Source organism: Ptychodera flava, chromosome 4 (genome assembly GCF_041260155.1).
Source record: "Ptychodera flava strain L36383 chromosome 4, AS_Pfla_20210202, whole genome shotgun sequence".
Taxonomy (NCBI): domain Eukaryota; kingdom Metazoa; phylum Hemichordata; class Enteropneusta; family Ptychoderidae; genus Ptychodera; species Ptychodera flava.
Window position 1 is genome coordinate 14,258,202 of NC_091931.1, and position 27,664 is coordinate 14,285,865.

Below are 27,664 nucleotides of genomic sequence, written 5' to 3' on the forward strand. Positions count from 1 at the left end.
ATGTTTGTGGAAATTTGAGTAAAATTTGAAATTTCTGTTTCGAGGCATGTATTACCTCAAGATATAGGATGTTAGCACTATGTCGGTTCATTATGATGGATTGGTTAATGGGAGGGGGATGTCATTGAAACTGTCCTGAAAGGTTGTTTGGGGCCCACAACCAATGTCAGCACTGTATCCAAAGGTATATTTGTTATAGTCTACATCGTAAAAGTTACATGTTGCAGCTATGTTAAAGTGATATATCTGGATATCGTGCATAAAATGCATTATTTATAAACAAGAGAATTGCACAGATGCAGTTTCTATGACCCCCTCCATTTAAGAAAGGATAAAGACTACATATATTTTGAGGTAGTTTTTCACAACTGTTGTTTATTTCAACATCTAATACTGTGCTTCACAAAATGCAAACTCACTCTCCAGTAATTGTTTCCTAAAATTCCTGTCTTTATACAAGTTTTTCATACATTAAACCTTTTTAACTCTTTTAGTATAAGTCACATTCAAATAAACACAAGTTATTCAGACGGTTGATCACAAATGTAAGTGATACATGCAGTGAAATTTCACATTCCAGTCTGGTAATGAACATCAACGAAGCAAACTTCCGTAACAAAGTATTGCAGTAACTCCTAATGTATTTGAAAATATTGACATTAAACTCTTACAAAATACAGAATTGAAATGAGGTTGAGATTCTCAAATTTGAAAATGAAAGGCAGGTTTGAGTTTACAAGATTTCTAAATACAGTTTATTTCACCTATGGTTGACAAATGCGCGTTCTATCCGGTCTCTTGGTAAAAATCATGGGTACATATATACAGAGATAAAACCTACAGAGCACTGTATATTAAAATCGTACCCAGTACATTCCACCTCTAACCCTGTTGTAATCAGGTAGCTGCTCAATTGGACCAACACCAGCAACAGCTGGGCACTTATCATAGATGTACCTTGTACATACATCTCTTATGGTTTTGGCACTGATGGCATTAATGCGAGCATCAAGTTCAGGCAGAGGGATGCGGCGGTCATAGCACAGCATTTGCCTTCCTATATCCTCACAGATAGGCGTGGACCCGTCTAGCTGCAACAGCATGTTGGTTTTCAGCAGATTCTTGGCTCGCTCAACCTCGCTCTCCGTGACGCTGGTGCACAGCCTCATCCATTCTTTCTGCAGGTAGAACATCATATCCTCAATGGTGGTTCTGTCGCTGATGAAATACATGCCCCACAGCCCGGTGTCGTTGTAACAGGTGTTGAAGGACTGGAAGGAGTGGCATAGGTTTCCCTCGGTGCAGACGGACGCCAGCTTGCTGGCCACATTCGTGCCACCGCCGTGAGAGCGATCCCAGGTGCCAATCATGGTGTTTGCCACCATCAGTGGGATAGTGTCAGGATGAGCCCAGCCGACACTTTCCACAGCAATGGCAACGTGAGCTAATGGCATGGCATCATCGCGAACACGAATTTCACTTCCAGTGAATCTGCAAGGCGGCAGAAGCGGGATCTCATTCTCATACTCAGTACCAAGATTTCCCAGGTTCTGGTGAGCCAGGTCCACAAGATGATCATGATCGACACCACCCGCTGCTGAGAGGACTATTCTTGGGCCTTTGTAATGCGTTGAAATATAATCCAGAAGATCTTCTTTGGTAATGGACTTGATATTTTCTGTTGGGCCCAGGATGGTCCTTCCAAGCGCAGTTCCCTGGTAAGCTGTGGCGTGGAGATGGTCGAATATGACTTCCTGGAGGTTGGTTTCAACTTCCTCCATTTCCCTGAGGATGACACCCCTTTCTCGGTTGATTTCTGTCTCACCTAAAGTACTGTTCTGGACAATATCGGCCAGGATTTCAACAGCTTTAGGCAGGTCATTGGCGAAGGCCTTCGCATAGTAAACGGTTTGCTCTCGTGACGTGTACGCATTTAGATGCGCCCCCATGTTTTCGATTTCAAGTTCTAGTTCCATCTGCGTGCGATTTTTCGTACCCTTAAATATCATGTGCTCAAGGAAATGTGCTACACCGTTTGTCTTCTCCGTTTCATACCTGCTACCGGCGTCTATCCACAGACCAACCGTACATGTGGGGATGCCGGAATCTTCAGAAGCAACTCGAAGGCCATTTCCTAGCGTTGTGACTCTTGTTTCAGGAACATTTAGGAGTGTCTGCGGATAGGTTGCGGTATGTCTTTTATTGGACCATTGTGAACCAAGGCAGGTGGTTACATGGATCTGTGGCTGCCGTAGACCATTTCTACACAGCAAGGTCGCCGCTTTTGCCAGTTTCGACGCCATATTGAATGGTTGGAAGGGCACGTCAGATTACCCAGAACTACCTGCGGTGACATCGCTCCCGTAAGTAAGGGCGCCACCATAGTATCAAAATACAAACACGATGCGGTTCAAAGGTCATAAGATGTGATTGCGAGGGAGAGTAATGACAAAACATACAAAGAAGAGATCATCTTTATTTCGGCCATTTCTCCGTCTTTTTACGTATTTTCTATAGTTTTTACAGGAGATATTGATCCACAATGCCACCAAAGAAGAAACGTTGGAATTACTCATCTCCTGTTGGGAATTTGACCCACGGTAATGTCAAAGAGTGGCCAGGCCTTCCACATGACCCGAACTCGTCAGAACAAAAAGCGTACGAAGGATTGCTCGAGATTTTTGCCGGAACCATAGATCCCGATATCATCTACATGGTATTATCTGAAAATGAATTCAAAGGTGAGAAATATTCTTGGTTATGTCACAGGCAAAATTTGACATGTCAAAAGAATCTGGCCATATGAGTAAGTATTGTGCAGTACAGTGAACGTAACGTAAACAAGCAAGCACGATGGACAAACGGCGTGCGTGGTTGTACTAACATCAGGTGATATAGATTAGTGATTAGTGTAGTCAGTTATTAACGAGATAAGAGGATGTGGTCTCTGTCAGGTCTGTCGATTTGGGTTGTCTAGAGACAAACCATAGTCATTACTTTTTCGGCTTTGCTTTCCACCGATGACATGATCCGTAATATACACCGTTCAATGTCACGACAGGAGGGATTAGTGCTAAGTGGTCAATTATATTTTTCGAGTTCGACTCGGTTCACGTGCCATCGGCCGGATGTTCATCATTCAGAGTCACATGTACCCACGTGCGAGTGTGGCCAGTCTTTCCCTGCAAAGAATCACAGTCCCTCCGTCCATCCATGTATTGGACCGTTTGTTATTCTATGCAGGAACAGACTGTTCCATCCCTATCCAATACATTGATTGAGGAAGGGACTTTGCTGCAGTTTCGTAGCCTCGCAATTCCCCTTGAAGATTTTTTGTGTGGGTGGGCCCCACTTCCCCCCCCCCCCCCCCCCCACAAAAGATCTTCAAGTTGAGTTGTGGGTTACGAAACTGCAGCAATAAGGGACTGTGAAAGACGACAACAAAAGCCTGCCTTTCTCTTCATCCATTGTCGTATACCACTGGTGGTAGCCTAGTAACGGAAACAAGTACAAGAGGTGGTAGTTTTTCCACAGCACTGTTGAGGAATCCCTTGGACACGATAGAGTCAATATCCATGATTACTCCTTTTCAACATTGCCTATACAAAATAGGATGGACTGCTGTATAATTTTAAAGGAATTGTCCATATTTTACTTGGGCTTCTAAAAGTGCACTCAACAACACTTTATAATTTCTTTTATCAAATTACCAAATTGTCGATATGAAAATGGATAAGAATGTCACTAATTTAATAAGGGTGGCAGCTGGCTTACTGAGCATACTGACCGTCTCTATTATTTGAGTCAAAATGGCTTTATCGATCTTGAGTCAAGGAACCCAGCACAAATCACATTGGCACCACTGCTTCTCGGGAATGCTATGTCAAACTTTCAGAGAATCATAAGTGTAGAGGCTGTAGTGTTTCCGAGATATTGGGAAAAAATCAAATTGCTTGCACTCCTCCTATTTATATAGTCCTGAGAATCACCACTTGAAAATTTAGGAAATCAACTGTAACAGTCACACAATGGTTGTTCACAGCCAAGTATCTCATTGATCTTCAGTTTGTTGCCCTAATATGCGATAACAGGACATTCAACTGCTGTGTCAAAAGACTGACCTTGATATGAGCAAAATATTAACTAAGTTAAGTTTATGATAAACCATTATCACATTACCCATCTTTTTGTTTCTTCTGTTCATGAAGAGAGGGAACCATAGCCAACTAGTAAACAGAAGTAGGATTTGAACTTTTTCTGTCAAATTGTACAAAATCAACAATTTCTGACAGTGTAGCTTCTTACTTCATTTTTCAGACAATTAATCGTAAAAAAGTAACTTTTTTACTGAGATGGAAAAACCAATCATGAATAAATTTTTATGTGTATTTTTTGTCATGTTGGCAAAGAGGGGTGGGGGAAGTGGACACTACCATGATAGATCATAAACAGTAGACTTGAGTCTATGGATTGAGGAACTTTATTCAAAATGAGACGTTTCAGATAGTTCACACCTCAAAAATAAGAGAAAATTTTGCTCAAACCCATTTAAGTCAACTTTCGACCATTCTCTTTCAAAATCAAGAATAAAAATCAGGCACTGTGAGTCACCTGCTTTGGGTACTAGAAAAACAAAGTACCCAATACTTATCGATATTTGAAAGTCAAAATGGCCAATTTTCCCCTGTGTTATCTCTATGAGCCAAGAGGGAAAATAAAATTTCGGGTTTTTCACAAAACTAAGCTGGTAAAAACTTTATGTACTCCATAAGCTTCAAAATGATCCCCCACAAGTGGTAGGCCAAAAGAATATCATTAAAGTTTGAGACTCCATACATCTCTCCCCGAGGCACGTTCTGCCATAAACACATGGATAGAGGGACTGTACTGTGAATGAACAGCAAACAGGTTTCGAAAGATCAATACAACAAGTACATGTACCACTATGTAGGCTTTATGCAGCGTATGACACAAGTGTCAACACTGCATGTTAATATGGAGCACATTTAAGCAATGAATTACATGATTTTTTTCTATCGATGAAATTCCAACCTGTTGTTTCATGATTTGCTCAGCTCTAGTTGTACAGAAAGGTGGGAAGTCTATCAAAATTTGAGTTTGTATGAAACCATAGATGCTGGGAAAAAACTAGTTTCTATAATGAAACAAACCACTTTGTAATTAAAGGGACATACAGTAGTTCTTAATGTGGCTCACCTATTGTTCTATGTGTGTACAAATTTAATTCACTCTTTGTAAGCTTTTGTTTTCCATTGATTCTCATCTGTGGTGATTCTGTTTTAAATTCATCAGGCTAAAAATATTCAGTTTACCATTATGATGGCCCTGAGGAATATGGCACTGAGTAATTGATGACATGTGTTGTACTCTTCAGTCATCTATTTTTCTGAAGCCATACTCATCTTCACTTTCCATCTACACAAATGTATTTACTGCTGTTACCAGTATGTGCTGATACAGGGAGTAATTTTGTCATGTCATGTTGAAACAAGATTTTTTCAAATGAGTTTGTAGAGCTCACCACAATGAAGTTAAAAAACCCACTGACCACTGTACATCACAAAATGCATCCGCTTGGTATACTTTCAATACAGTCTACAATTTTTAAATGCCAACCTCATGTAAAGTAATTTGTCTATCTGTGGGGCCAAGGCATTCACACCACAATCTCCACAACCACTAAGCATGACAGGCTGCTGAAGTTTAGTATTCCTTCAATTTATTCTGTTTTGATCTTACATGCCCACAGACTTGGAGCAAGTCTATCTATACAGTAGTGTATAAAGTGCACATCTTGTCACAGATGTGAAATTTTAGGCTTTAAAAAATGGAGACAAGCAACTGTTGCAACATCTTTGTTAAGAACTATACACTATGCCATCAGCAGCAGATGGTGACCTTTTCACCTCAGAAATAATACAAATGATATTCACCCAAAATATCAAGCCTATTCTACCTGGAAAAATGGCTCAAATATAAATCACCAGTGCCGTTCCTCTCATCATAACCATGAAATGCATGCAAAGCGCCCTCATGGAACCCCTACATAACTCTGTCCCCTGTTAGTGTTACACATATGCAAAGATCTGCAGTACAGATAGCCAAGTACACACTGTACTATACCGGTTATCTCCCTTGAGCTCCTAATACCTTTGACATTTACTCAGTTACTGGAACTCTTTACTGTAATTGCATGTATGTTTAATAACCTTTGTAATCAGGTAATGAGGTCGTAAAACAATGATTAAAGAGGCTGATTAAAAACAATTTAATTCCATGGAAAACAATCAAAAATACATGAAATGCCATTGGCAGCATGTATGTTTACTGAAATTTGACACGTTTGAATTTAAATTATGGTATGTTTGTATTGCAATCCCAACCTTTCATTTTATTTCTCTGTTTTGAGGTGTTTGTCTGCTTTGGTTTCACACAAGAAAAACAATTTGAATTTTGCTGTTTCTTCATAAAAGTGGCTAGCTGAAGTCAAAACGTGGAAAAGGTATCAGAAACTGATCTACTATAGACAGTTGTTATAAAGAATTATCGGACCCGGCTGAGTTCTAAATGATTTTATACAGAAAAAGGCATGCTGCAGATAAGAATTGTCAAGCTTTATTGGACCTGAGTTCCAAAGAGTTGACAGGAATTATCAAGCTATATTAGACTGGCATGCTTTAGACAGGCATTATCAGACCAAGGAGCCAAAGGGTAACAGGCACACTGAAACATTAGTTATCAAACTGTATCAGACCTGTGTACTACAGATCTGATAGTAGTTACAGGCCATACAGTATCAGATCTTGAGTACCAGTTTTCACTTTTCTTTAGACTTGGTTCAAGTCTGTGATTCGTGAATGTTTGAGTGGAGTGAACGCAATAATTTGTATTTTGCTTTCATGTGAAACGAGCACGTGAGTGGATGTTATGAGTGAGGTGAATGCTATACAGGTGAGTTTCACTCGGAATCACAGACTTGGCTTTCTAGCAGGGTTTGCGTTGCTATAAATTATTTATGAGATGACGTTTTTATTTACTTATATATTATTCATAAGATGTCAAGTGCGATCACTCCCACAAAAGTCAGCACGACCTCTGTTGTATCCCCGAAAAGGCATGAAACTATCTATGTTGTTTGTGAGGCCCATGTTGCAAAATGCGATAATCGTCGCCGGTTATTCAAGGATGGAAAAAAGACACTATCCTGTGAAGAAATATAGTTTGTCGTCAGTACAAGTCTTGACCCCTTTCTGCTAGCCGAGATTGTATTCGTCTGCTTGCCTCCGTACGGAGGCAAGCGGACAAATAGAATCTAGGCTACCTTTCTGCACACTCATGTGAGTTGCAGATCATGCAGAATCGGGCATCGACTTTGCTGAGAAGCCTCCAGCGGTTTCGACCGGGGGCTCCGACAACAGATCAAATCTACATGATTTTGTCGGGACCAAAGAAGAAGTTGTCAAGCGGCTCGTTCCCAGTGAAAACCAAAGGCCCAGCAAAAGGGTCCTAATAGACACCACTAACACTAAGCTCATGCGTTCTCCTTATTGGCCAGAATAATGGCTGGAGCTGCCAATTATTTTGTATTTGTTTGACGTCACTGTGTACACAGTCCGTCTGGCCGCCGGTACTTTGCAAGAAGTCCAAGTCGGTGAATCCGGCAGAAACTAACTCACTATACTGCGCAGACTCAAAGGTAACGCATTCAATCGCTGGGAAAACCTGGCCTGGGCTACCAAATTCCGAATAGGTTTGTACGAAATAGGAGAGACACAAGAGAAACTATTATAAAATTTATTTTTTAAAAATTCACCGACTTGAACCAATTCTAACTTTTCTTGAGAGTGATACTGAAATGTGCCCTCCTTAATATTAGTTATTAGTGATCCAATGAAAGCATCCAGAAGTCTAGCTTTGGTTTTAGTAATCATGATGACAAAAGTGGTCTCCGGCTGATGATACTGATTTAGACATCAATATTGGGATCGCCGTTCCGGACAAACAGCGCATGTTGATGGTTTTTAGCTTGTCAGTACAAGAGTTTGGTGTTTTTGATATCGGTTGCATTAACTCAACACACACAGACTGAAATCTTGATACATTTATGGCAGATGATATAAGTTAAGGGATTTGTAGGACACCCCATTAACCCTTTGAGCGCCAAAGTCCATTTTTGTCACTTTTATAAAATATACTCCAGTCAATTTATTTTTCAGATTTTTGCCAAAATTTTGATTAAAAACTTTAGTCAATGAAATCTTATGTCCATTTGGTCCAAAATTATCAAAAACAAATAACAGAAAATCATATAAAAATTGGTGAAATGTTTCACTCAAATTTTGTTGGAAAAATTTACAACACTGAAAGGGTTAATTCATGATTCGCTGTAATTATTGATAAATATTACATTAATTTTGTTTTCATTATTCTATATAAGGTAAAATCTCCCATATTTTAATGTCAAAATCATGCCAAAATGCCTAGTGCTGAATCTGTAACCACAGCCAGCATATGTGTGATGGCAACATGTTATTGTTGACAATCAAATTTTAGATTTGACTGGAATGCATTTGTCAACAAATCATATTGCATGTTATATGCAAAGATTTGTGTCAGTAAGGCTAATATTTTGTATTTCAATGTACATTGGTGAGAACGAAAAGAACGTCTTCTTGTTTCCTGGACTAAAAATAAAAACAATGAAATTTCCATCAAAAGTTACGCTTATTTTCCCTTTAAGGTGGCTGGAAAGGCTAGAGCGTCAGTTATAAACTTCAATAAAACTAATATAAAAGTAGTTTTAACAATTTTGCTGTATTTGAAGTACTTTTTAATAAATCACATTTTGAAATTTGAAAGAATTTTTTAATAATTTTTTGATATGTAAACCCATGTAAAATCATAAAAACAAATTTTATTTACAAATCCTGACGTACACATCTTACAATTAATAGTGTCAACATATTTATAACTAATTTGGTAATATTAGTACTATCCAATTATTATTAAATTCAAATATGTAAAAAAAATATGAAAAATTAAATTTTAATATTTACTGGTGTCATATTTCAAAACCATGGCTGCAAATATAAATTTTGATATTCTTTGGAGAAAGTATTAACTGAGGGAGTTATCCTGAAAATTTGAACTAAATATCTTGATTCTAACACTTGAAACTTGACATTAACTCTGAGAAAAGAATTGATGCAAAAATAGCCTTTCCAGCCACCTTAATTGTATGCACACATTTTTATTGTTGATCAAACAGTTTGTGAGGGAATTTTATTTGTCTCTTTGTTAATAGGTAGGCACATTATTTAAACTGTAAAGACTCATTTTTGAACAGAACAGGTTTTCAAAGGGGTTTATATCGCAAGCAATTGAAATCAGAAATCTCAGGCTTAGCCAAGGAAAACTTGTGACACTGTACTGGGAACCATAGGCTGTCAACATCAGATGCACAATTTGTGTCTGTGTGTGTTCTGAGCCTTACTTGACCATACAGTGAGGACAAGCTTAGGCCAGAGTAATTAAATTCATTGTTTTGCGTCTACTCAAACCTTTAAATTGTTAGCAGGTAAGGGGTTCAAAAAACACGCGGAGAAAATTTGTGTTTACTTGATTGTTTTCATGTAATGTGAGTGCCCATTCAAGAATAAAAGCAGAAACATATTTTGTGGCTCTACACTTTACACTACAGTATGACATTCTGCAAGCATCCAGGCGTTTTAGAAAGTAAAATTTGCAAAAATTGTGAACAAAGAATTGTTGGCAGAAATGCTAGGCAGGAGAGTCCCATTTTACATACACTGTGTACTAGTATGTTCTTCATGGAAAACTCTAAAAAGCCCAACTTGCATGGGGGCGCAAAACAAAGAAAGTCATTACTTGGCCGTACAATTTGTTTCTGCCAATACTTTGTGTCCTTCAAAATGAAGGCATACTAATACATCATACAGTGACATGTTCCCTATGTACACGCACACCTGTCCTAGGATTGATAAAGTTAATTATCGACCAGCCTGTGTATCATAACTGACCATTCACATCACACCAAATGATATAAAATACAAGTTACTGTGTACACCGACCAGCATCAAACTCTGACCTTTGGGTATTTCCCACGTAGAAGGGAGAAAAAAAATGGCGAATTGCCTGAACAGTCGACGCAAAGGAACAATATTGCCCATACACTTCAGGTTGTGAAAGAGTCATTGTTGTTGAATTGGTGAATAGTTTGGTTTCACTTTCAAGGTAGGTGCAGGTTTTGCATCAGAAGTTTGGAAAGCCAGACAATTTTCCCCCAAAGTATTGAATTATGTTCTGCACAGGTCACTGTGTAATATAGGGGAAGACATTTTACATTGTCATCAAACCAATGTTCACCTCACATGGTGTTCAAAAATATATGCAACCTGATCTAGCCTTACCTAATGATTTTTTTCACATTTCTAAAATTTTGCTATGGCTCAATTTTTATGTATATCAGCGATTGTTTTACATAGAAACAAAAGAATCTTGATGACTTCGAAGTTCCTTGACTGGCTGGTATCAAAAACTCACAGTTTGACAACGGAGTTGTTAGCTGTTTACATAATACTGTTGATGCAACATTTTTGAATGGATTTTGTTGGTTGCAAAGTTTCTTTGTTTAATTCTTCACCCAATAGCTATGTTGAACAAAGACAGTACAGCAAAGATTTGTGCTGTCAGTTGGTTAGACTGGTTTCTCGCTCTTTTCGCCTTATCATTTCAATAGGTCATGTAGACATGTCTTTGCAAGAAACTGTTAACTGATTATTTGTCTGTGTAGTGGCGGCTTTATGATTTGGCAAACTATACTCACTGCAGGACAGTTGCAACACATGCATGCATTTATGGGGCTGTGGATAAATAAAAAAATGTGCATTGCTGGGTACAAAGAAAAAAACTAATTATTTCTAGGGGGTGGGGGTTTAACTCAGTTTCCGTCATTGTGCACAAAACCAAAAGTGTGCATTGCTGGGTACAAAGAAAAAAACTAATTATTTCTAGGGGGTAGGGGTTTAACTCAGTTTCCGTCATTGTGCACAAAACCACACAACCTACCTGGTATATGCCATGATTACTCTCTCAAAATTCCAAATCTGCGTGATACCGAATAACTTCTTTATGTTGAAATGTTTTGTTACTCACAAACCTAGCCAGTTCAGAGTTCATAAACTCCCAACAACCTACCGGTATGTGAGCATTTTATCATGTTTTGCAAAATTTAAATCATAATTTCATCACCAGACATTTGCCTTCCAACCTTTTATCAGTGAGGGGGGGGATGGGTGGGGGTGGAAGGAGTCAATTGAGGTCCAGTGCAACGAGTATATTTGCAATGCACATTTTAATTGTCCACAGTCCTGCAGCCTTTCAACCCCTCTCTCCTTATTGCAAGTCCATACTACACATTTTGAATTACAGATTTGGCTGCAACCAATTCAGATGAAGGGGGTCTGCAAAAGCTTCTTACAATGTTTTAATAGTTACAACCTCTGTTCCTGTACATGACTGGCAAGGAGGTATTTTCACTGCCAAGGCTGATTATTTTACAGAGGAGGTGTATGTGCAAAGCACCCCTGAGCTTACATCTACTTGGTACTCATCCTATTAAAATAGACAATTTCATAGTAGATATAAAGTTTTAAACAGAGAACTTGTAAATCGAAATCAACTAATAGAAAACAGAGGTAATTTACATAATCCTATGTGTATGTCCCAGCCAATCAGCTGTACTCACTGAGTTATGCATGAGACTTCCAGCCAATCAATAGATAAACATAAAGATTACCCAAGTTATGGGAGCATCTGTATGAATAAAATTATACTTTTAAAGCATGAACAGTTTGATACATAGTGTGGCTATCTGTAGTGAGTTTATAAAGGATTTTAACTTGAAGTGATTTCAAACTTGCTGTAGTGGTCCATTGATTTGTTCAATATGAGTCTGTATTTGTGTCCAATCATTTCATTATCCTCGTCACATTGCTGATTCTGTAGGTGACCAAAACAATGTTTGACCTAGTTTGACTTATTGACCCACACTTAATAGTATCCTTCGAAGAAAATAACATTCCTGGCCATGGCAATGCAAACCTTACTTCTCTAACAAACCTCTGTAAATGCATATTAAGCCATACATTGTATGCACCAGCCCCAAAATGGAACATTACCATAATTTCTATAGAGTGAAATCTAGTCCCCAGTGCTTTTGTTATGTTTGAGAAGCACATCATTTTGCGATGAATGGGTTAATAATTAGCATGAATTTTATCAGCTTGTGTCACTATGCACAGGTTGAGGAGGATTTCACAAAATCCATCCAGTTTAAAAGTTTATTAGTCCCCACGGACACCGTCCGGGGGGACTTATAGGTTTGGTCATGTCCGTGCGTGCGTCCGTGCGTGCGTCCGTCCGTCCGTCCGTGCGTCCGTCCGTTCACGCAGATATCTCAGAGATGCAAGGAGCGATTTCATTCAAACTTGGTACAAGGATTACTTCATATGTCATACAGATGCACGTCGATTTGTTTTGTGATATGATCCAATATGGCCGCCAGGCGGCCATTTTATTACGATATTTTCATGTACAGAGCCATAACTCAGACATGTTTCAACCGATTTTATTCAAAGTTGGTACAAGGACATTGACCAGTGTCATAGATATGCATGTCGATTTGTTTTGTGATACGATCCAATATGGCCGCCTGGCGGCCATTTTATTACGATTTTTTCATGTACAGAGCCATAACTCAGACATGTTTCAACCAATTTTATTCAAAGTTGGTACAAGGACATTGACCAATGTCATAGATATGCAAGTCTATTTGTTTTGTGATACGATCCAATATGGCCGCCTGGCGGCCATTTTATTACGATTTTTTCATGTACAGAGCCATAACTCAGACATGTTTCAACCGATTTTATTCAAAGTTGGTACAAGGACATTGACAAATGTCATAGATATGCAAGTCTATTTGTTTCGTGATACGATCCAATATGGCCGCCTGGCGGCCATTTTATTACGATTTTTTCATGTACAGAGCCATAACTCAGACATGTTTCAACCAATTTTATTCAAAGTTGGTACAAGGACATTGACAAATGTCATAGATATGCAAGTCTATTTGTTTCGTGATACGATCCAATATGGCCGCCTGGCGGCCATTTTATTACGATGTTTTCATGTACAGAGCCATAATACTCAGACATGTATCAAGCGAATTTATTCAAAGTTGGTACAAGGAGATTGACTACTGTCATACATATGCATGTCAATTTGTTATGTGATACGATCCAATATGGCTGCCGTGCGGCCATTTTGTTACGATTTTTTCATGTACAGAGCCATAATACTCAGGCATATCTCAAACGATATTATTCAAAGTTGGTACAAGGACATTAACCTATGTCATACATATGTAGGTCTTTCTTGTATGTAGGTCATTCTTGGCCATTGAGCGCTATCTGTATCAAAGTATTTTTATCACAGACCTAATTAATGAAGAGGACTCTATCCTCTCTGAGGACATGTAATCAAAGTACCCATTAACAAGTGGGGACTGTGTCATCAACGATGACTTGTTTGATTTAAATCTAGATCGGTTGATCTTCAATATGCCAGAAACCAAAGTATATCAGCAGGCACCTTTCCTAGTCTTTTTTTTCATTTCTTAACGACTTTCTTAACGACTAATGGGGCACTTCACAATTGTAAATCAAAGGATCAAACACTTCAACTTTTGATAGTATTTTCATTATTGCTGCTCCAGAAAACTGTGAGACAATAAACAATATGTGCACATAGCACAATTGCCATAACTTAAGATATTTTGCTCAAGAAAACAAGTACATTTTTGCCTCGTTCTCCCTGGAATATGTTGAAATACTAAGTACAGGAGTTGTCAAGACTGTACATTTTGTATAGTTGTCAACAATAACATTGAGATTATACGTGTACAGGTTAAAGTGGCAGTCTTCAATCCCTGGGTCTCTGCACCGGTGATGGTTTACATGGATTGCTTATATGATTTTGATCCTCAAGTTTGTTGAGGTTCAAAACAGAGACTGTAGCTGATACAAAAATCTGCATATTTAACACCAGTCATTTAGACATGATTTGTATAAATTGAAAAAAAAATACATGAAAAGTTACAGGTACACATTAGGAGGGCATTGAAATGAAATTTCAAATTTTTTGCCTCGAAACGGAAATGATGCAAAAGTGTCATCGTCAACTTTGAATCAAGCTTTGAAATATTATCAGAATTGGTTTAGTTTGCCTAGGTACATGTAGGACTGATGCTCAGGTTATATCGCAGCCAAGTTTTCCAGTGTTCCACTTAAGTTCAGTCACAAATTTACAAAAAACAAAGATAGAATCACACTCAATTGATCAAGTGAGCAAGTGAAATTCCAATGTGTTGCAATACTTTGCTATCCGCGAACCACTATGCATATCAAAGAAGCAGAATTTCACTGATAAGACATTGGAGCAGTGAAAGGTCATGAAATGTCAACATGCGTGGGTGTGTGGTACTGCTACATACCATAGTGATCTATTGTAGCTTTTGATAGTGATAAACATACCGTTCAATAAATTGAAAAGGTCAAAAGGGTTGATCCTGCCAAGTAGATAGGTTGTTGTTGTTGTTATTGTTGATGTTGTTGTTTAGGGGATACATGTAGATACCTGTTAGCAATACTTGACAAAATGTCAGTAATAAAACCTGTTAGGTGTAGATTAATTGAGATTGTGGGTAACATTTGTGATAATACAACCTGAAAAATGACAGTTTTAAACATTATAAGCTCATAGTTTGCTTGCTGAAATTTTACGCCGTTTACTTTTCACAATCAGGAAGAGAGATCTGGGTCAAACACAAATTTTGAATTGGAGAAGAAAATTACCACAATTTTACCAGTTATTCAAATTCAAAATGGCTGCCAATCTCAATAGGAAACTTCTAAGTCTTTTTGGCCGTCATAAAGTGCAGATAGTGAAGAGTGGAATGGCCTCTACAATATTTGAAATTAGTCCATAAGTCCATACAAGCTGTATACCTGAACAGAATTGTAATATTTGAGAGTCTAAATATCAACTGTGAGGTGAATTCTGTCTTTAAAAAATTCTTCCTTTGAAATTGACTGCTTTTGAAGGAAAATTTGAAGCTTTAATCTGTAGGTTGCATATACTTGTCAAAAGTTTCCGATCTATGCTTGTACTTAGAATGGAAATTCTATCATTGTATCAGCTTTGATTTTCTCACACTTTGCAGAGTCATTTTTTCATGACCTTTGACCAGTCGGCCTTGACCCCAATATGAGTGCCAGTGTGTACATGTTGTTTGGTAGCTGTTGCTAGAAGCATAGGCAGTAGAGGGGGCTGTCCATGCTAGAAGCCAAGACTACTTCCCAGTTTGACCTTCGAACTGCCAGCCATGACCCCAATATAAGTGCCAGTGTGTAATTGTAGTTTCGTAGCTGTTGCCAGAAGCCAAAGAGTACTTCCCAGTATAAATCTCTGATGGTAACACACCATTATATACATGTATGTGAGTTATGCTGCAGTTTATGTCGTGTATAATCCTGTATTGTCATGAGTAATACAAGAAGTGACGGGGGTTATTTTGCATGCCTTGCTTGAATAGTTGCTCACTCTACTGTGGGGCTGTACAGCTGTGATACCTTCAGAACGTAGCGGCTGCCATATTGTGTGGGTTGACCCTAATTGCTTCAACACGTAGAACATTCTCACATGTGTCAAGTTAAGCATTTGGCAAAATTCCACACTTGAATTCAGTGTAAGGCTCAGTATTTTTTACATCATGGCAGCAAATGGCTGTAAAATGAAAGGTGTAGTGTGAAGTTTTTGTGAGTGGCGGCTGGCCAATAAGTCTGACCCGGAAGTGTGATCTTGTCTGTGTGTAAAAACTGAAACAATTTTCATTTGCACTTTCAATCCATAAAATGTGGACTCTGTTTATTGGTTTTTCAGTGGAAACATCTATAGAAGCACTTTTAAAACTCGGAGACTCATCAGTAAGTCCAAAGGACAAAGCTGAAGAGCCCAAACTGAGTTTTGACAACATCTTGGAATTTGCGGAGCAGAGCGATAAAAAGTGGACAAATAGCGAGAAGTCGTCTGCCAATGTTATTGCAGAAGACTTTGTGCCACCTTTATCTGGAGGAGTTACCGAAGTAGCAGACCCACCAACTGTTGACGGGACATCCTTGAACTACGGTGGCTTGGATACTTTTAGCCCTCCACATCATCAGTATTTCCAGCTAGAGCAGGAAAAAGGAAAAACTGTCTTTGATTCTGTGGACACTTCTGTGGGAAATGCTCAGTTTGTAGACGACGATTCCTTGACCAGAGGTGAAGCAGAATTTCTAGATTTGGACAACGAAATCATGGAAGAAATACAAAACATTGAGAGACAGCAGAGGGAGAGATTCATGGCAGCTCGCAGCGCCCAAATGGCTGGCGAGAGCGGCCGTGGCTCGAGCAGAACTTCTGGGGAATCACATGGGCAGAGCGAGGCGTCGCCACAGAGGGGAGGCTATGAAAGGAGAGAACATAATTTTGACAGTTATGAACCGAGAGCACGGGAGTTTAATAACCATGGCCAGGGCTACGAGCTGCCGCCACGATTTCAGCGACTGACGGGTCAAACTCACCGCCCGGCTTATGTTCCTTTTCAAAAAAACTATGATGGTGGCTCAAATAGAGGCCAGAGAGATTACAGACAGCAAAGTAATTACAGCAGCAAGGGAAAGCCAAATGCCAAGCAGGCTGGTTACCAGGGTAACCAGCCATCCCAGCAGCATGGCAGCCAATCACAAACTCACAATTCTTACTCGCAGAGGAAAACTCCAGCCCAGGACCATGAACAAAGCCGGGGCAAAGAACATTGGCCTGGATTAGAAACTAGCAGTAAGCAGGCATACTCCAAACCAAATAGGTACACAACTCAGAAACAATACCAATCAAGTGAGAGAGAGGAAACTCTTGATCAATATTCTACATCCAAATCATCGCATAACCCGGGAAAAAGTCACTCCCAAACAAAGACTAACCCTGAAAAGAAACCCCCAGCAGACGATCACCGTAGTTATGCATATTTTGCACAAAAAGGAAAGACTCAAAAACCATCTTCTAGACCCTCAACAGAGACAAACAAATCTAGATATGGCCAAACTGTGACTTTAGAAGTGGAACGTTTACCCAGTGGGAACGTTTTGTGTTTACTGAGGGGGTTGCCAGGCAGTGGGAAATCAACGCTAGCAAGGTAAGTTTCTGTGACAACATTTCACAAAGACAATCTTCCGACACACTTGTCAGTGTTCCCTCTTCCTTCTAAGATTTTGTAACACTTAAAAATTTACTGAAACTTCCTTGAGTGTGCTCTACACCAATTACAAGTAAGATGTGCGATTTTCTCTGAACACATCATTTAGAGTAGTAGCAGTTATCTTATTAAAAGCTGTCCTGCATCTTGTATGTGTTGCAGGGAACATTGGGTGTTCATAACAACGTACAAGGACCATCCAAAATTTGTAATCAATTGTGTTTTGTAGTAGCCTTACAATATACCTGAACTTTGGTGGACCATCAATTGTGTTTAAAAGCAACGAAATATTGTTTAGGGCATCAATTCATGACGTGTATTGTACATGATGTACTTTGCCCTGCACTGTACATGTACATTAACAATTTGTATGATTTGCCCAGCAGTAATTATACCTGGTATGTATGCTAGCATGTATGCGATGCCATGTGACTTGCAATTTACATATATTACACATATTTATAATCCACATGTTTATCCCAGGCATATATTCTACCATGTATGCAGTGCCACGTGACTTACAAATTGCATATCCTTTGCTGTGTACATACATGTAATGATATGATGAGACCAAAATTGAAAGAAATCTGCCTTGTACCCGGTACCATTGCTTCAGGTTAAACAACATAAAATGGTGTGCTGTGCGTAACTTGTTCATAGAGTTTTGCCCTTCGTAGCAACTACGTGTATGTCGGAAAACAAATTTTTATTTTCCAAAATAACGTGAAATCAAGGATGTTAGTGATGATCCATTCCTCATCGTAGAATTTTATTTGTAGAAGTGTTGAAAGTACACTATAATGCTGAATGTAAATGGTTACTTGCAATGAGCAGCATACAAATCCTTTCCTGATATAAAAAGCAGTATTTTCCATTTCACAACTGTTGAAATGAGTCACAGTCATATATATTTATAACGATTCTAGGCCAGGACAAAATATTTACATGTTCATGTACCATTCATTAATGAGTAGAAAAACCTCTGGAAATTTGCCGTTTAAAGAACCACAGACCATCCACCGGAATTGAAAGATGAGCTTAAAAGTTTCACTCAAGTAAACAAAAGATAAGCGTAATAAATCACATGAAAGGGGCTTATTCATGCTCTGGGTAAACAGTGTACATGTACATGTAAACAGACCCACAGACAGATGTTGTGAACGACACAAAAGATATAAGATCAGAGATACATGTAGAAAGTCTGTAACAATTGTAAGCAAAGCCAACTGCCTTTCAAGTGACAGCAACATGAAAATACATGAGCTCATGTTTTTTCTTGCAGACATTTAGTCGGAAACGGTATAATTCTAAGCACCGACGAATTCTTCATCACAGATGGGAAATATGAATATGAATTTGACAAGTTAGGTGAAGCTCATGAGTGGAATAAAATTAGAGGTATGGCACCAATAGTATTATTTTTCAGTAATTTTCAAATGTATACATGAAGGTTCCTATGATGTTATACAGGGACAGTCAATAGTCCTGTATGCTGTCAGATGCTCCAGTCTTCTCTATACATGTGTTTTTTATTTCCCCAGACACAATCTATCCATCTTCTGTCATGGCATTTTCATACAGTCGTATTGAAAATTCAGGAACAAGATTGTATTTAGATGTTTAAGTTACTGTAGTAGTAAATTGTAAATTCAGTTCTCGCCATGAACAACAAAGTTTTTGTTGCAACTGACTTGTTTTGTCAATGGCTAGGTTTGACACATGTACTGGAAAGGTGAAAAGGTTAAAATGTCACTGAGCTCTCCACTTTGACACAACCGCCATTGCATCACAACAACAGAATGCAATAATCCTGTAGCTAGAAATTTTTGAAGTCCTATATTTTTAGCAATTTTATTAACATTTTAAAGTTTTACATTGTGCCTATAAAGGGTGCCAAGGTTTTTCTGTTATGAATGAATGAATGAATGAATGAATGAATAGTTTTGTGTACTTTTTGTCCGCAGCTAAACAGGCCATGGAGGAATGGAAGACGCCAATTATAATTGATAACACTAATTGTCAATTTTGGGAAATGAAACCTTATGTTGCCCTGGTGAGTCAAATTGCTCCCTGTGTAACTTTAGCTACAAAAAAATCAATGTCATTGTCTGTGATTTAAGTAAATTGTTTCAGTGTTTCTTGGATTCTTTCTACCAGTAAAACTAAGTACATTTCATAATAAGTACCACATATATATGTAATTGTCATACATGTACCTGTTTTTTGACCAACGAGCCAAGCTGGGTCAGCTAATTTGCAAAATGTGGACTGTGCAGTTTATCTTAACGCATTTTGCAGTTTCATTACTTGTCAACAACCCAATTTTTTCTTCACACGTTTGAGAGTCATTTGTAGAGTATCATTTCAGAAACCCACAGCAAAAGGAAAGGCAGTGCGTTTGTTTTCATCAGCCACCTGCTTCTTTGAAGGCTGAAATTTGTCATAGAGAAATATCAATTGTATCAGATCTTATGGTATGATGTGATATGTCAAAAAATGCAAGGAGGGAAGAGCAAACATTATCTTGGCAGTTTGTTTCTCCGTATGTCACTATGCTACCTACAGTACAACATATTGAAAATAGTGTGTGCCTCAAAACTGAAAGACTTTTTCACTCAAATTTGCCTCATAGCCTCATTCCAAATCAAAAATAAAAATCAGGGTATCTGTGCAAATTTTGATACAAGAGAAACAAATCAACCAACATGGATATTTGAAATTCAAAATGGCTGTCATCCCTGTATTAACTCTATACAGAAAAATAAAATTGACAATTTCCAAACAAATAAAACAGTGAACACTTTTCTTACACCAATAGCTTTAAAATGAGTCTCCATAAGCCGTAGACCAGAAGAAAAGCTGTGAAATATTTTATCATCCAAATATCTGTTCCTGAAGTGCATTCTTCTTTGATGTTAAAGAAAATGAGAATATTCTAGATATTGTGTAGTCATTGTGTAATCATTCACCTGCAGTAAAGTGAATTACTGTGAACAGAAAGAAGTATACAAATTAGCCAAGACTTTCACAGGTCCAACACAACTCTTTGTTAATTGAATCATGGTAAACATCGTTATTTTCTGTTCATTATTGTCCTTGTCAATTCCCTTGCAGGCTATAAACTATGATTATACTGTCATAATACGTGAACCGAAAACACCCTGGAAATATAAAGTTAAAGAATTAGCGCAGTAAGTATTTGAAGTACATGTACATTTCCTCTTGTATGGTTGAATTTACTTCTGACTTCAAACTGGTTAAAAGTATATGTAGTATATGTTTTCAAGGAAAGCCATTCAAAGTCGGTAGAAAATTCTCTAAATATCAACATGCCAAACAACACCATGATATTCATGTCCCATTGCTGTGATGTCAACTCATGTTTACATATGTTTTGCCCCATAGCAAGACAAATTAATCATGTTCCCCTATTGTTGTTTTATTGGCATTCAAATGGTAGAGTGCACCGCGGTTACAGTCTTTTGGAATCTCAATTTTTTTAGCTCCCATATGTCAAATATATATGTCTTTCCACTTTAAAAACTCAAGAAGTACTGTGTGCATCACTTTGATATTTCACAATATTTTGCTGGTGTGCTGCTTTTGAATGAAATTCTGCGCTTTTGTTTTTTGTTAGTTGAAAATTGTGTCCTATTTATGTCATATTTATGTTGCACCGCTGTCATTTTTCCTTTCAAATATCGGGAAGTTTGAAGTAATTTGCTTCTCTAATTCCGAAATTTGCTGGATGATCCCCTGACTTTATCGTCAACTATATCAAAGAGAATCTTTTACAGTTTTCTTCAGAAAAGTATGGACAAAAGTTTAAAATCTTAAAGTTATAGGGGTATTCCACCATGTGTGCCAGTATAGACACATTGCCTGTTAGTGATTTCAACCAACTTTATCTAATAGTGACAGCCAAACCAAATAGGAAGGAAATAAGTATCACATCTTTCTTTTTTTTTTCGCAGACGCAACTCTCATGGTGTCACAGCAGGAAAAATTAAACAGATGTTAGAACGCTATGATAATAATGTTACTGCTGAGTATCTTTTAGCCGCTGTAGATGTAGTCAAAGCTAAGCATTCTTCTGTTGAAACAAAAAAGCAAGAAAAAAGTGCAAAGTCAATTAGTAGCAATAGGTAAGTACATGTATACTTTATACTCACCGGTCTATTGTGAACGTTTCAATAGTGATGATACGAGTATTACTGTTGAGCTGTTAGGCATTTTGTTATCGTGTAAATCTTTACCATACAAATGCCAATTTGTGGCTGCCTAGCTCAAAATCCATAACAGTATTTCCCAGATGTTCAAAAGTGTAGATAAGCTTGATGCACTTTTAGTGATAAAATTCAGTGAGATTGATGAAAAAGGTGAGAGTGTATGACTTGTTTGTGTGTGATTTCACATCAAGATAAAGGTACACATTAATTTATCTTTATTCGCTGCCAGCTGTGGATTTAAGTTTGTAACCATCATGTCTTCTTGACATCTCTCAGTGACACGAATGGAACAAAGCGCAAGAATAAAGAAGATGATGCAGCTATAGAGCATGAAGTGGGTGCATCTGCCAAGCAGCTTGACAAAAATGCTGGAGACAAGGAGGGGGAGATGAAGACTTCAAAAGCTGCAGATGAACAGGACGGAAGCTCCGTGAATGAGAATAATGACAGTCTAAGCAATGAGAAAGAGGACATTACAGAGAAGAAAGATGGCAGTTCCATCAGTGAGAGAGATGATAGTCCGGACAATAAGAAAGATGAGGGCCTTTTAAAAGAGGAAAGTGATGCTTCCAACGAGAGCAATCAACAGTCTGCTGCATCTGCCGCAAATGATGCTGAGCGCAAAACGTCAGCCAAGAAAAAGAAAAAGAAGAAGAAGAAGAAGCAACAGAAACAAGATGTGGCTGTTGTCGCGGAGCCAGAAGATGCATCTGAAGCGAAAGATGAGGAGAAAAAACCAGAAGATGCCCTGGCTGAGGAGAAGAGACAAGATGTGGCTGTTGTCGCGGAGCCAGAAGATGCATCTGAAGCGAAAGATGAGGCGAAAAAACCAGAGGACGCCCCAGCTGAGGAGAAGCAGGACGAGGTAGAAACCGAAACAAAGCAGGAGGCAGCGGAAGGAACTAAGAAGAAAAAGAAGAAGAAGAAGAAAAAGAAAGCACAGAAAGATGCCCCTGTGGAGGGCACGGAAGATAATGATGGTGCTCTCATGCCCTTCAATGGGGGAATCTATGGCACTTGTTCACACTCTCGAAAGGACCAGAACCTCCACTTACAGACTGAAGACTTCAACATCAACTCGGCAACAAATTTCGGAGGTGTCTACTACAACAAAGTCAATTGGGAATTTAAACCAGATGTGTGGAAAGACGAGGAGAATAAATCAACTGCCGTGGAAAGTTGGGAAAGCGAGCCCTCTGAGTGGACAGAAAGTAAGCAAGCCAGAGAAAAGGATGGACGTAGCAGGCCGCAGGCACAGAAGGCAATCATGGATAGGGAATACGGAGACCAGATAGACACCTGGGGCAAGAAGTCGTCGGTAGAAATTGTTGAAATTGATAGTGCTGATGTTGAATCTGGAAAAGAAATCAGTTCAAGTGGCAGAAATAAAGCAAGAAATTCAGGGGCAGAGTCAGATGATGAGGAGAGTGCGAATGATTTCCCCAAAAAGAGTAAAAAGAAGGGACGCAAGAAGAAAAAGTCAACCGAACAAGCGAGCGTAAATGATAGATCTCTTGCGATCAGAAAACTGGCAGCCATGCAAGATGAAGATGATATGTTTCCCTTCACACTGAACATCAGACCAGTGGTCATTAGAACGAGCGATCTTTTGTACAAACAAATCGCAGAAGGCAAAGTTGAAGAACCCCACAAGGAAGAGGAGGACCTGATAGATATGAAACGAATTGCAGAGCAGATTTTGATGAAGCCTGAGGATATCTCAGCTGCGAAAAAAGCTGCCGATGTTGGTGCTGAGAAGTCCGAAAGCAATCTGTCTGAAAAGCCACAAGACAAGTCCATTGACAAGGAGACAGAACAGAAGACGGTCATGAGCACTGTAAAGACACAGGACATCTCAGCGGAGAAGGAAGCTGATTCCAAAACAGATGTGAATTCGGTAAAACCAAAAGACAACTCCATTCCAAAGGCAAGTGACCAAACACAAATCACAGCTGACGCTGTGAAGAAAGAGAGTGTGACAACAGACTCAGCTGTGGAAAAAACACAAAACAAATCAGTTTTGAAGGAAATTGCTTATGTTCCAAGTAAAAGTCCCGGTAATATAGAGCCAAAAGATATAAGACACCAAATAAGCCATAGTCCAGACCCCTTTAAGTCTACCAGTGTAACTCCTAGGCAAGAAGACAATTCAACCAATCAGCTGCTTAATCCCAGGCAGAGTCAAGACGGTCCATCTGTTGGCAATGGAATGACAACAGTAGCTAAACCGAGCAGTGTTTGCACTAAAACACAAAAGCCATTCTTCGGGCCTGAGAAGCCAGCGGCCTTGCTGGAAAGGGAGAGGATGAAGCAGAGCGCCAACATTTCTAAGTACACTTTCAACCAACCGAGGACACACAGAAGACCGATATCCTTCATCCTGTGTGAGGAAGGAGGGCGATTCATGCCTGTGTTCGGAAGTGATAACATCATTAACACCTTCCTGTCATATGAGAAAGACGACGAGCAGCGGAAACAAAGGTTGGACGAGTCCAAACGCAGACTCAGAGAGATGGAACTTGTTTCAAAGATCCCAGAGGAGAAGGACAAAAAGAACTCAGCGGATGTGAAATCAAAGGCCGGGAAAGCAAGCAAGGTGAAACTTGCCCCGACATTTGGCGACTCTTCATCGGCAAATAATCAGGATGAAGATGACGCCAATCTTGGTATCTCTGATGCAGAGTTGCTGAGTATATTTGACGACAGCAAGAAGAAAGCTCACGATGCTTCGACAAACACTTACGATGAGGAGTTTGAGTTTGTGCAATCTCTGAAAGCAGATTCAGTGGATGAAACGAAGTACCCAGACCTCAAAGTTGTGGATGCACAGGGAGACAGATTCACTTACAATCCAACTGAGCTCTTCCGGGCGACTGGAGAGTCCATGGCATCGCTGAGGCTGCACAAGAGCACCACCACCGAGGACTTTCCGTACGGAGTGAACCGTGAAGACAACATCAAGTTCCTGTATCGCAACTTCTCAAAGGTCACCTTTGAAGGTGTGAAGGAGGTGCTTACCCAGTGCGACGGGGATGTGGACTGGGCTGTGGACATCATGCTCGAAATCGAGCACTGCATGTTTCGAGACAAGATGGACTTGAAAGACTTCCTACTACGGGAGAAGTTAAGACTGATGAGAAAGTACATGAAGATGGAGCGCACTATCGAGGTGGCTAGTAGCAGCGGCATAAACAGGATAAAGTACAAAGGCAAGACTCCGTTGGACTTTGATACAACTCAGAAAGACAGTTTCGAAAGAGAGAAGTCCAAAGACAAGGAAGGGTCACAAAAAATCAAACAGAGTGATGGGACAGTTGCAGATCAGCTGAAAACCGAAGATCCCAAGAAGGACAAAGTTCAAGGGAATGCCGAAGATGATTCTTTGGATTCTAAAGTTGATGATGCAAGGAAGAAGGAAGAGGATGAAAACTCAGCTAAGGGAAAATCAGCAAATACTTATCAACAAGGGGAGAGTCAAGTCACTGCAGAGGGAAACGAGACTCATGAACCTATGGTTAGGGTGGAGAAGGAGGAAAGAGAGGTGGTTGCCTGCCAAAATGAAGAAAATGGTAGTCCGGAAGAAGATATGCAAGCAACCAGTGCACAGACTGAAAGAGTGTTGGATGATCAGGATTGCAAATTTGAGTTCTCTCCAGAGGACGAGATCAGGTTTGACCTGCCCAGTGAAGACGTGGTCAGAAAAATGAAGTCCCTGTTGGCCGAAGAGGCAGCTTCACCAGGAGAAAATGTGGAAGATTGCATCAACGCAGACTCTGTCAGAGACATGCCGCCCCTGTTTGCTGAACGGAGAAGGGCATGGCGGCAGAGTTTGGAAGACAGACGAAACTTGGAATTTGAGCGAGACATGAAGTACTTTGTAGAGGAAATTATCAAGGAGCAGATGTGGCATGAATCCCAGGAGGAAGCTAAACGCCTCAACCAATCAGCTGACGACGGGGATGAAATATACTTCAGCACTGAAGAAGACATCACTGACGAGATGTCTTCTGGTGATGCCGTCGCTGAACATCCTGTCAGTGAACGGTATCTCACTCCTGATCAAGAACTCGAGGATCTTGATGAAACCGAGAACAAAATAGATCTGGTTTCCTCAAAACCTGTTGCAGGAGACTGTACAGAAAATAAATCGACCTCAGATAGCACCTCTGACCCAGAGGTGAAGACTGCTGCTGTAGGTATCATCGACAAGGATGAAGACATTGACAAGCAGAAAGGTCTCAGTGTTGCCGATGAAGTCTCTGAGTGTGATGTTGCACTTGAGGTACTCGAGTGTGGTGATAGCAAGCAGACAGACGTCGAATGTGAAGACAAAGACGCAAGAAATAAATCCGAAGAGGAAGTTGAAAAATCTCATGAATGTGAAAAAGGTGCTAGAGACAAAGCACCAAAGGACGACATTCCTATAGATGCAAGTAGTGAGCAATCTGTTGATGTCGCAGTGAAAAGTGATCTTTCAGAACAGCAAGGGGAACTTGCCTTGACCAACAAGCCAATCACTGTCGATCAGGATGATCAGAAACCAGCTGAGGGAGAGTGCGTGACTCAACAGAAGGCCTCTGATGAAGTTACAGCAGAGGAAGGTGTTACAGATGATCCTGATGACCAAGGTGGCAAGCAAGAACTTGAAGTCACTACACAGGAGAAAGACATATCAATACCGCAAGGATCTGAGACAGGAGAGGAGCCCAACATAGAAGAATGTATTGTTGAAGATATCAAATCAGAGGTCTCTGTTGACTGTACAGGAAACAGCAATGACCCTGATTCAGAATTGTCACCAGCTTTGGACAGTGGCGGAACAGTCCCAGCTGAAGCCCAGACCAATGTTTTGACTGGTGACCTTACAAAAGAGGACCAAGACATTGAAAGTACAGAACGCAAGATGGTAACTTCAGTCGATGGTACCTCCTTAGATGAACTTAACGACTTTCATGCAGACATTCCTCACAGTTCGGCAGACGAAGAGCAGGAAGACATCGTGACAGATGACAGTGAAGATCAAAATGATGAGATACCTGCTGCTAGAGATTACCAACTCTCCTTTAAGGAACTGAACTGGTTTCGGCCCCCGGAAACTGACACGGCCACTGAGGAAAGCGACCTTTTCCCAGAGGAGGGACATGCCCGTGAAGACTTGAGAAAAAGTGTGCCAGGTCTCGATGCCCCTGATCATCAGAAGAGAGATTCTGCACAAGTAGCTACTGAGAAACCAGGTGCCAGTGATTCCAAAACCAAAGATCTCCCAGCGAAAGACTCAGGCATTCAAGGTGCAGGTAGCAATGAGAAGAAAAAGAGCCAAGGTATCAAAGAGAAGAAATCCAGAGATCTCTCCGATTCACCTTCGTCTATAATGTCTGATCAGTATCTCCAGATGCCCATGGATCCCATACTGGCACTGCAGCTGGAAGAAATGTTCGGACCTGTCAGGATGCACCCATCAGGTAATGACACAGTGTCATTCAACTTTTGAACTCTCTTTCCCTTTAATGCTGCAAACCCTTAACCCATTTACCTCAATGGTTTGACCCAGACATATTGTTACCAATGATGATTTTTGACCCGTTTACATGGCACTGGGGTGAACAGGTTAAATCTCATAGGATAGTTTGCATTTGTGGATTTTTGCAGTGTAGTGTACAAGACAGTCATGCAAGGGAAATGTTACTGCTCATAATAATACAGTAGTGAGATTAATATTTTGACTTTTTTCATGATAGTATTAAAGCGAGAAGCACACTAATGAATTGATCACTGCTGCTATACCAAATACAATAAAGAATCAAGTAGGTCACAACACTTCAGCGTTACCATGGAATTTTATCAAGCTTAAGATCCAATAATGTTCTGTTGACTATGGTCAGCTTTTTACTTTACATAGCCATTAACCTGCACTTGATCCTTCAATGATTCTGGCATCCATCATTGTATCAAATTGATGAAAAATTTTGAAATCATATTTGATTTTTTTTTCATTTCAAGTGTGTAACGGTACCTGATTAACTTAAATAACATTACA

The 27,664-nt window shown here is 39.5% G+C and overlaps 2 protein-coding genes across 4 annotated transcripts in view; one reads left to right on the forward strand and one right to left on the reverse strand.

Annotated features, from left to right (window-relative positions):
• Window positions 1-347: 347 nt before the first annotated feature.
• Window positions 348-2,303, reverse strand: LOC139130965 (mitochondrial-processing peptidase subunit beta-like). Its single transcript, XM_070696825.1, has one exon. It carries the CDS (start codon window positions 2,301-2,303, stop codon window positions 855-857), a length of 1,449 nt encoding a protein of 482 aa, XP_070552926.1. The 3' UTR covers window positions 348-854.
• A 239-nt stretch (window positions 2,304-2,542) lies between these two features.
• LOC139130964 (microtubule-associated protein futsch-like) overlaps window positions 2,543-27,664 on the forward strand; it is a 33,775-nt gene continuing 8,653 nt past the window's right edge. Inside the window, exons 1-7 of one of the 3 annotated variants that reach the window (XM_070696821.1) lie at window positions 2,543-2,741; window positions 16,045-17,338; window positions 18,681-18,796; window positions 19,363-19,451; window positions 20,513-20,589; window positions 21,373-21,543; window positions 21,904-27,089. In XM_070696821.1, the coding sequence (XP_070552922.1) occupies window positions 2,543-2,741; window positions 16,045-17,338; window positions 18,681-18,796; window positions 19,363-19,451; window positions 20,513-20,589; window positions 21,373-21,543; window positions 21,904-27,089 (7,132 nt within the window). Of the gene's footprint in view, window positions 2,742-10,077; window positions 10,276-15,403; window positions 15,598-16,044; window positions 17,339-18,680; window positions 18,797-19,362; window positions 19,452-20,512; window positions 20,590-21,372; window positions 21,544-21,903; window positions 27,090-27,664 lie in introns of those variants that run through there. The other 2 variants (XM_070696822.1, XM_070696823.1) reach the window with 2 other exon arrangements.

Excerpts from the sequence above, each read along its gene's own strand:
- LOC139130965 (XM_070696825.1), bottom strand. The coding sequence starts at position 2,303 with ATGGCGTCGAAACTGGCAAAAGCGGCGACCTTGCTGTGTAGAAATGGT.